The sequence below is a fragment of the Prunus mume genome, linkage group LG6 (genome assembly GCF_029339155.1).
Source record: "Prunus mume cultivar Tortuosa linkage group LG6, ASM2933915v1, whole genome shotgun sequence".
Lineage (NCBI taxonomy): Eukaryota > Viridiplantae > Streptophyta > Magnoliopsida > Rosales > Rosaceae > Prunus > Prunus mume.
Window position 1 is genome coordinate 4,848,453 of NC_142703.1, and position 10,909 is coordinate 4,859,361.

Here is a 10,909-nt window from a genome sequence, read left to right on the forward strand (position 1 = left end):
TCAGTCTACATTTTATTCAATGGTTTGAGTTGAAATTTTATAAAAGCTCCTTAAATAGCTTTTTAACGTTTTTATTAAATTTCAACTTAAAAAATTGGGAGCATGATTTTAAATGCTCTTACAACTTCATATTCTGCTTAGAATTTGAGCGGAAGAAGACAGCAAGTATTTGAGGAATTAGGTACAAAGTTAAGACATTTGATGAAAAAGGACTTGATTACACCAACACCCAATAGGTTCAGGTGCCTTGTCAACTTAAAATTACAAACACAACCACCAGTAAGGTCAACCAACTAACTTCCATGTAATCAAAGAAAAAGACTAAATTTCACTTTCTCATAACTACTGGTTTCTATCATGTATACCGGAAATGCCTATTGCAATTGAAAATAACAAATACACGCCCAAGGAATAGGTGAGAAATACAATTCTATGATTGGAAGAACAGATCCAACCAAGGAGATCTCATTTGCACTCTTGAACCCCTCTACCCAAAGGAAAAAAGTTTACTACTAGGAAAAAACGATATGTAGTATACCATTATGACGAGATTTTTAAAAATAAAAAAAAATAATAAAATTGAAGTACATTTAAAACCACAAGAAAATGAGCCCCATCAGCCACACAACCAGCCACCAAATTTCCTTTTTATATATAAATAACAGATTAGTACAAAGTGGGAGCGACAGCCCTGTCAACTATTTCATTTCATCCATGCACTGCCATCTTCCACAGGGCCAGAGGCAACTCTGCCATTTCTCGTGCTGCACAAGCAGCTAAATCAAGAACTAGTGAAACGAGCATCAACTTGATCAAAGAGGCTTTCAAGGGGAATGTTTCCAATCAAATTGAAGATTGTTAAAGCCGTTAACCGCTCCAAGTCCACTAAGTAGCTGGTTCCCCATATCCTGTTGTTGATGATGCATACTTTGTTCTCGAGCCATTGATGCCATTCCCACCCTTCCATTCATAACAGAATTATTTCCCATTGCACTTCTTATTCCATTAACCATGGAAGGCTGACCAAGTCCACCCATACTCCCAAATCCAGCACCCCCAATACCCGAGTTACTACTGTTCGTCATGCCATTCCCTGAAAGACAGTTGCCGCCATTCATTCCTGTGTTGTTGCTTGTTGACAAAATCCCATTAACGTTTTTCACATCGTTTCCCAGAGAACCCACGCCAACCATACTGCCTGCACCATTCAGCTGGTTGGACATCATCATTTCGTGTATTATTTTCTGGACAGAGCTCTGGGAATCGCTTGGATCAGCCTCACCGGAAATGGTTGGCTGTTGCATGGATATATTTGCTGGTGAATTTGTTGCACTCATGTGATTGGCAGCTGTCAAGGCACCATGAGATGTTTGAGAGGGATTGTTTGACGAGGGTGTTGGTGACTGGAATGGAGAGGGGTTTGGTTGCGTCTGTGGGATTGTACTAGAAGAACCAGGCGATGGAATCTGAACAGAATTTCCTCCATAGGGACTGTTTGCATTATTCATTGAACTTTGCTGTCTGGAATTCATGGAATTTTGATGGAGGAGCCCAACAATGGTGCTTGCAGAGGTAGATGTGGATGCTGCATTCAGAACATTATTTACACTAGCCATACCATTACTGGCAGCAAGTTGCATAGTTGTGGCCTGGACAGAGCTTGGATCGCCGTTCGGATTCTGGCCCATCGGTTGCTGTTGCTGCTGCTGCATTTGCTCCTCAGACTGTTGTGTTTGACTGTGAAACCCAGATGAAGCACTCGTCCTTCGAGGAAACTTGGCCAAGCTCTCTGAAAGAAAACATTAGCAATGAACTACCATGTGGCAATCAAACAATCCTATATTATAGTGGAGCTACTAACATACAATGAATTAATTGCAAGCATTCAGCCTCAAGAATAATTTGTACGATATGAAGGGCATAGAAATAGGCACCCACAATATAATGCTTTAAATTGCCATGATATCGTGCAACCATATGGCATTTGGAGAATTTGTGCATGTCTTCACAAGTAACTGTGAAAAATAGCACAGGGACTTGATTTTCTAACTACAAGACAGGCAAAATTACATGTTATGGAAGCTTGGTAATCCAGCAGCAGCCTCATTCACTCCCATGAAGATAAATATCATTCTTCTTGTTTTTGTTCTCGAACTATTGTGGGGCCAAACGGCAATGTCAATTGAAGTTGAAAACGAGATCCTTTATGGTTTTGAAGTTCAAGTTACGAGTAGTCCAGGATTAAGGCAGCTCTTAAAATTAGCTCTTTAGTTCAATTTCCAGCAAGCATCCTTCTCAGATTTCCACATAATTCACCATCAATATTCAACGATCTTTTCACCTCCAAATCAATTTACATATCCTAAACCCCTCTTTCTACAAACCCAAGACTTGAAACCTAACTTGCAATCTGAAAACCCACCACACAAGCATACATAAGCAAGTTTCTCCCAATTTATCACTTCTAGGCACCAGGTCATTAGTTCACATACTCTTCTTCCACTCAGTGCTGTTCTTACAATTTCCTTTGATCTCCTCAACAATAGTAATAAAATGCAAATATGAAAGCAGAAGCTTTACTGCAAAGCTACATACTGAATCTAATCCATAGAAAATTACAGGCTTCATTTGTTATTCCTACGAAATTTACATTTTTTTTAGTTCTAAATTTTTAACTCATTACATCTTATTATGTGGGAAATAAAGGGGAACAATTTTTTATGTAGTATAAAGATTGTTTCTGTAAAGTAACAATTGAATAAAAGAAAGGGGAACACAATTTGAATTATAATTAATTATTTAGTTAACATAGAAAAATCAGGCTTACCCATAGGCCCAGTCCCTGTCTCTCGGCTGTAATCAATCAAGTCTTTCATACTATTAACCACTTCTGAAATCTGCATTGCACCCCAAAAAGAAATATTAACAATGACAATGGTCAATCAGGCTGCAAGCAAACTAGGTTACATGGTTCACTAACATAGGACCATAATTTGTTTGAAATATCATATATTACACTTCATAAGGAATAAGAAGAGAATATATTGGTCATAAGTTTCTTTTAACAAATACAAAGGCATTTCTGGCATAAGGACTCCAACTTCAACAATCAGATGTTAAACCCGATGTTACACAATAAACTTAAACAATTAACATACTGTGTGTTGATAATTTAATTTATAACAAACAGTGGATAGAACTAATGCTTCATTAACCAGCCAAAGATGACTGTAAAAAACAGAACAAAAACACAATTCATTCTCATCTTACACTTCCCAGCCAACCCATCAGACAACTCACCAAAGAACATTTCCATTAGTAGGGTGATTGGAACGAAATCATTCAGAAATATTTTTGAATAATTGTCAGACATGTAGAAACATGTAATCAATTTGGTACGGTAGGACATATAAAAAAATCTCTCACTTTGCTATTGCAAATTTTGAGACAGTGAACCATGTATACAAACACACAAGCCCCAACATGACATATGTAGAAAAGAAAAAAAAAGGGTAAAGGAGAAAAAAAAAATGATGGTATTAAGTCAAAAATATTTCCATCCAAGCGTCCATGCAAATAATGGAGGACTTTATTTCAGGTGTTATGGAAGGGGGATACATGTACAAAGGCATTTCTGGCATAAGGACTCCAACTTCAACAATCAGATGTTAAACCCGATGTTACACAATAAACTTAAACAATTAACATACTGTGTGTTGATAATTTAATTTATAACAAACAGTGGATAGAACTAATGCCTCATTAACCAGCCAAAGATGACTGTAAAAAACAGAACAAAAACACAATTCATTCTCATCTTACACTTCCCAGCCAACCCATCAGACAACTCACCAAAGAACATTTCCATTAGTAGGGTGATTGGAACGAAATCATTCAGAAATATTTTTGAATAATTGTCAGACATGTAGAAACATGTAATCAATTTGGTACGATAGGACATATAAAAAAATCTCTCACTTTGCCATTGCAAATTTTGAGACAGTGAACCATGTATACAAACACACAAGCCCCAACATGACATGTAGAAAAGAAAAAAAAAAGGGTAAAGGAGGAAAAAAAAATGATGGTATTAAGTCAAAAATATTTCCATCCAAGCGTCCATGCAAATAATGGAGGACTTTATTTCAGGTGTTATAGAAGGGGGATACATGTAACATAGGAGCAAAATAATTTTTTTGACAAGTTCACATATGTACATATAATCTATATCAGAAAAATGATCCCCATGCAGAGAAGATAAACACCGGACCAAGAACAAATGCTGCAGCACAATATGCAAAATACAATAGTGTATCTCAAACCAAAAGATGTTACACAAACTTTGCAGTGATGAAAACATATATCCGATCACCGTAAGGCTCCTAGTACACAAGGACCATCATAATGCACGGTGCCTATGCAAGGAAACAAGAAATTACCTGAAGACACCTTACATATCTCTTTGTATAACCTAAATCATTTACTAATGGCACTTCCAAGGTTTTCGCTAACTGCCGAGCTGATGATACAAACCTAAACCAAAATTGCACAGGAGGAATTAATCAAACTGAAAACCAATCAATCACCAATTTTGCATATACATCAAATAATACAAATAAATAGGCTTTCAAAATCATTTCACCCATATATTTGGTAGACATACAGTAGTTTAACTGAAAACTCTAAGCCCCACTACATAGAACAAAGGTTGAAACGGAGGCAGGAGATTTCAACACTTAGATTCACTATGTCATTAAGATCTTTATCATGAAGCCACCATGTAATTGCAAAATCAAATATTCTTTAGTCTCAGACTTTTTTTTTTCTTTTTTTTTTCAGAGAAGCCCTGAAATAAGTAATTAAGGACGGACAAGTTTGAGCCATTAACGAAAAAATAAGATGGAGCAAAATGCAACATTCTAATAGGCCCTAAGCAAAATTAAGAAGAAAAGAAAAAGTTACATAACTATACAGCCAAATAATAACTTGATTATGTAATTTCCTGTTCACAAAATAATTAATGACTGCTGATGTCTTTACTAGAAATGTGAGACTATACTTTTTGTAGGCCTAAGGGGTACAGCACATGAACTGATAAAAACAAGAGATCCAGAGTTATAGATGGCATAAGGGCAATCCAAAATTCCCCATTACAAACAAGGCTTAAAAATAGACAGCCAAATTTCTATCAAAAAGCGCTGTTCGTAAGCTCAAATATTTTCAGGCAAAAAAAAAAAAGGGAAGCTCAAATATGCACAAGAATGAGACAGAGAGATAAAGAACCTACATATTACAATTATTTTGTATCTCTGGAAGAGATAAATTCGATGATGCATTTTGAGTAGCAGCCTGGTATTTCTGAGCTGCAGCACCAAGCTGACTAACCTGCATAGAGCAAGTAAATATTATAAATGCACAATACTATATGAATGGTAAATGTACTCAAATTACTCTCATATACACCAGATGGGGATGTCAATGACTGTGCTAGTTTGGTATCCAGATTCATATCCAAAACACATAAACATAATGTAGGACCCTACTCCGACCTTAATCTCACAAATTTATAAATCCTTTACTAAAATCACTGGTTATTGATATAACATAACTAAATATCTACACTTACTTTTTAATCTAATTAGGCTCAGATTTGAATTTAAACTGATAGGTCTATTTGCTAGGATCAACAAATTTTTCATCTCCAAAGTCAGCAGAAGCATTTATCTTCTCAGTTACACTAAGTCTTATTTCATCCAAAAAATTTATATATCCTAACACACAAAAAATGGCTTCAAATATATCAATTTGGACGTTTTCTATTTGTCACATGAAGAGAACAGAAAACCCCTAGTTTTGAAAACACAGCATAAGGGTAATACAGATGGACAAAACTGCCCATCACAAGTAGACATTTGGTAGTAACCTGAGGTATCAGTAATCTTCGAGGGATAAGCTCTTCATGGCGCCTTGCACAAAATTCCCAAGAGCATATCTGCCAAAAGAACGAACGAAGAGAAAGTTGATCAACACCCGGGGAAGGCAGAACATAAAATGTAATATGAAAACAATTTTTATGTCCTACCTTTAGATCTGGAGAGAATACAATCCGAAGTTGACCATCCCGAACAACACGAAGTTGCTCAAAAACACTTTCTTGTATTGCTTTAGCATAGTCCAGTACAATCTGACCAGATGAATTATGATACTCGCGTGGCATATCAACATAAAGAAGCTCCTCCAAAGTACCACTTTCATACTTGATTTTAAAAAGCCTGGGAAGCACCTCAACAGTCGCTTCTGAAAGTATGGCAAGAATAACTCAGATACTAGTTCTAAAGAGAACAGCCCATGAACAAAACACCTAGATATAGCATTAAAACTAACACTGATATCTAGCCAAAGTCTCTAAGATATGGCATTGAACTGATAGCATGAAAGAGATATTTAGAACCAGATGTCATTCAAACAAGCACTGGTTAACAGCAGACCACAACAAGAGGCACAAAAAGATAAATTGCATAACATACCAAAGCCACGTCCAGGCTTGCGATTGCATATCTCACAATGCCACACATCCTGCAAAATTTCGTAGAGAAAGCTCATGAGTGTTAAATAGCTCAGCAACGATTTGTGTTACAACAAACCAAAATATCTAAAGGATAATTAAATAGCTACTATCACACTGAAAATACTGTCCTGAAATAAAAGTGAGTTGAAAATGAGATGCAGTTGCTAAAATGCATGTATGCATGCATAAAGATTCTTTCGCAATTAACCTCATTTTACTAGTTAAGAAGCCAACATAGATGGGGTTCACCAGATTACTGTATCCTAGCAACAGACCTGAGGAAAAACGCCAGTTGTTTGCCGACCAGTTCCATACATAGAAACACACCACTTCTTCTTGGCATGAGGTACAAAATACTCAGCAACAAATTTTCTCCAAAACTCAATATTATTGTCCTATATGAAAAGTAGGCATCATCAGTAACCATAACAGTCACACCCAACAGACTAACGAAATATATGGGATGGGGGTATCTTACTTCAGGCCTATGTTGTTGCTGATACATATAATGTGTCAAACGCCGAGCACACATTCCAGGCTCATATACTGGTTTTGCAGGAGACCTCATAGGCAGATTCTGCTGTGGAAACTGTTGCTGTAATTGGGGGCGTTGCGGAGGCATTGCTTTCAAGAGTTGCTGCTGCTGGTGTTGTTGTTGTAGCTGCAATAATCTCTGTTGATGCAAAATGTTAATCTGTGCAGCAGCAGCCTGAGAAGATGGCCTTGACATGTGGAGGAACTGTTGTTGTTGCTGCTGTTGCTGCTGTTGTTGCTGTTGTTGCTGCTGTTGATGCAAAAACAATGACTGATCAGAATTCTGCGGTTCCAATTTTACAGGTGGCAAGCTTCTCATGGTCTGAAGTTGTTGGGGTTCCAATTTCACTGGACCAAGACTCCTCAAAGACTGCAACTGCTGCTGCTGCTGCTGCTGCTGCTGTCCATGTTGATCGTTTGTCAATTGGGGCTCCAACTTGACTGGTCCAACACCAGCTAAGCCTCCTCGAATAGCCTGAAATTGATGTTGCTGCTGCTGTGTGTTGTGAGGGGCAGAGAACTGTTGCATTGGCTGCTGACCATGCTGGAAATTATGTGTTTCAAGTTGCTGCTGCTGTTGATCTGTCAATAGTTGGTTACCAGAAGGGTTTGAAAATTGTTGGCCCTGACCTTGACCAGATGTACCAGGATTAGCCATGTTTGATGCAACATATGACGAAGAAGGCGCACTAAAACCCATTCCATTGCCAACATTAGAAAGTGGATCTGATTCAGCACCGGTATCCATACCTCCACGTTGGCTGCTACCAGGACCAGAAAGCCCTGAATTTGGAATCCCATTTCCATAAGACTGATTAAGGAGAGAAGGCACGTTGGCTACATTGCCAAGCATATTCATGTTACCATATTGATTACGTGGTGAGACAAGCGGGGGAAAACCTGACTGGGAAGGTAGTGAACCACCTTGACCTCCCAGCATTCCAGAATTCGTACGCAAGAGTGAAGGTGAAACAGACTGGGCACCACCGATTGGAGTGGGCGGCCCCGAAGGTACCATAATTTCAAAATCACAATCTACAAATACTAAGTGAAAGTATTACAACTATCTATAACAACTTGAATTCAACAAGCCTAGATTACATAACAAGACGCAAAATCCCAGGCATGGAGCTCAATTCAGATAGCATTGTACCCCTACGTCGAAGGCCACAGGTTTCAGAATCTCTATTGTGTACCAATAGAAAAGGGTAAGCATTGTGCCTGGGCACATCGTGTTGAGTTTTGCCAAACACAAGCCAAATACCATAGAAACCCAATACCAAGGGACAGGCTCTAATTCTGAACATTCTACAATCTCAGTAGCTTCAAGAGGAGAGCAGTCCCCAACCAGCTTCCGCATGAATCTCTGTTTATTACATGAACTTTCAGATCCACCATAACCTCAGCCTTGAACGAAAGAACTAAATCAAAACAAATCAAACTCTCTCCACCAAACACAGAGAAGAAATCTCAAAATTTCTCACTTTATCAACCAAAACCACCTCCAATCAATAACCTGAAATAAACCAATTCACCAAAACTCACCAATTCAACACAAACCCACAAAAATTAAAAAAATTGAACCAGCGCCAATAAAGACTAGGCTCTACAACACAAGTAAAACCCAAATTCCACACCCAAAACCCAAAACCAATCTTAAATATCCAAACTTTGTAAACCTAAACCAGCAACAGCTGCAAAAAAGGCAAAAAAAGTACAACCTCGATCGGACCCAAAGTCCCCAAATCAACGATCGAGAACTTCAACTGAATGAAAATACAAAATGAAGAAACCAAAAACAAACAAAAAAGAAAGAGTAGACAGTACTCACCAGCAGTAGAGCTTTGAACAGTGATAGAGAAAGAGAGAGACTTCCCAAAAACCCACAATGATTCTAATACATAAAACCCAGTATTAGATTATTCACTGAGTTGTGTTTTATTTTCCTTCGGCTTCAATTCTATTTGAATTCACTTCAGCTTTTGTTCCCTTTTTTAGGGTTTGCTCACAGTCTCTGTGTTCTCTCTGAGCACAAGTCCTGTCCCTCGGTGGTTAGCTTAGAGAGAGAATAGAGAGTTGTAGAGAGAGAAAGGGATTGTAGAGAGAGAAGCGAGAGTGTGTCCTTGCGGACGTCAAAATTGTATTCGATTCGATTGAATTTTCTTCATTCTTTACCTTTTTCTCTTTCTTCTTTCTTCTTCTCTCTTTCTCTCTCTCTGAAACCAAGTCAAATGCTATTCTACCACTCTCGCCTCTCCTATTATGTTATGCGATGGATGTACATGTAAACATTTATATATGCATGTATCATCATAGCATCTCATCATCATTGTCCACTACATTACATCGCAAGTCTGAATAGAAATGACCTTGCTCTATGACTTTATTTACGAGATTGCCCTGACTTTGTTTCTTAATAGTTATTTGGGTGAGAATTTTCCTTATTAAAGTATTTTCCTTATTTTGGGGTCGTCATTCGGATTGATTAATGGTAAAGAGTAAAGTATTTTCCTTATTTAGGTATTTGCACTCGAATTTATTAACAGTACTATGATAGTATGTTACATGAACATATGCTCTCTCACACAACCATTTGAACAAATGACTTCCAACTTTTATATGGTACAACTTTACTATGTTTTTCATCATATATCTTCTTATTTTTTGCATACATCTTTGGAAGTCTCCTTTATATATATATATATATATATATATATATATTTGTATTTTTTTGGTGAGAAAAATTTAAAACTTATGGCCACATTGGAATGAAATTGAATAATATTAGCAACGACTTAACCATTACAAAAGCAAAGTCAAAACACAAGTTATTCCCCATGTGAGGAATTGTGATCATTTCTTGAATTTTTTTTTTCTTCTCATGATATGATAAGCGATTACTTGCATCGTCTAGGTCATAACTGGAATGGATTCAGTGGGTTGGTGGTTGTCCGGGTTTTGTGTGTGTGTGTGTGTCCGGGGTTGGGGAAGAAGGGATAGAGGTGGAGGGTGGGGTGGAAGAGAGAAAACGAGGGACGGACTTTATTTTATTTTATTTTTTCTACTTTTAAATAATTAATTATTAATTAATATGTTGGTTCATGTGTCACCACATGAGTGAGTCCATTAATGTTGGGTAAAATTCAGAGTAGTAAACTGAAATTTACCATCAATGTTTCCCCAAGTCCTTCCCTCTTCTTACATGTTCCAAGGTCATGGCTCTCATCATTATCATATCCGAGCGTGATGATAATGATGGGATCCTGACTAGTCGCACTAGCTAAACTGTAAAATTTAAAAAGTGACGAGTATTTTTATTTCATTGGAGCTGCTAAATTGTACATGACCGTAATTAGAGATATTTATGGTTTTCTTTATTGGCGTAGAGATTGTAGGCGGACAATACCCGGGTCCCAGCCAATCAAGGTTCCCTTGTGAATTTTTAAGTTAAAATTTATTTCTGATTGCACCCTTCAAATCTCACTTTAGATAACCTACAACCCAAGCATCATCTTCTTCAAGCTCCCAAAAACCTACTATCCCTCCTACCCTACATTGTTTAGCAAAGTGAACAATAGCCATTAATGGCATAAAAAATATTACACAAGTTAATGAAAATAAAGTTTTTTTTTTACAAGCGAAACATCAAATCTTCTATTTTGAGCCTCCAAATGAGACATGGTGTGATAATTTTTCATTTTCCACCAATTTTACCATTTTCATACTAATTAGCTCACAAATTTTTCTGTTACTGCCACAACCGAATATGTTGATGGACGTCAACAAACTGTCACCAAATCCTAACAA

General features: G+C 37.3%; 1 protein-coding gene across 1 annotated transcript; it reads right to left on the reverse strand.

The window, feature by feature from the left end:
- Positions 1-305: 305 nt before the first annotated feature.
- Positions 306-9,371, reverse strand: SEU (SEUSS transcriptional co-regulator). The gene is made up of 10 exons (XM_008239474.3): positions 8,934-9,371; positions 7,047-8,618; positions 6,844-6,963; positions 6,528-6,576; positions 6,083-6,297; positions 5,924-5,992; positions 5,288-5,385; positions 4,440-4,533; positions 2,828-2,897; positions 306-1,789 (listed from the first exon to the last, which is right to left on the reverse strand). The coding sequence occupies exons 2-10, from the start codon at positions 8,118-8,120 to the stop codon at positions 825-827; spliced, it is 2,754 nt and encodes a 917-aa protein (XP_008237696.2). The 5' UTR covers positions 8,121-8,618; positions 8,934-9,371; the 3' UTR covers positions 306-824.
- Positions 9,372-10,909: the final 1,538 nt, after the last annotated feature.

What these genes read in the sequence shown, in the direction of transcription:
- SEU (XM_008239474.3), bottom strand. Translation starts at nt 8,120, where the DNA reads ATGGTACCTTCGGGGCCGCCCACTCCAATCGGTGGTGCCCAGTCTGTT. An exon ending in AGCAACAACATAGGCCTGAA is followed by an intron (nt 6,964 to 7,046) that starts GTAAGATACCCC and finishes CTTTTCATATAG; the next exon opens with GACAATAATATTGAGTTTTG. An exon ending in GATATGTAAGGTGTCTTCAG is followed by an intron (nt 2,898 to 4,439) that starts GTAATTTCTTGT and finishes GGTGCAATGCAG; the next exon opens with ATTTCAGAAGTGGTTAATAG.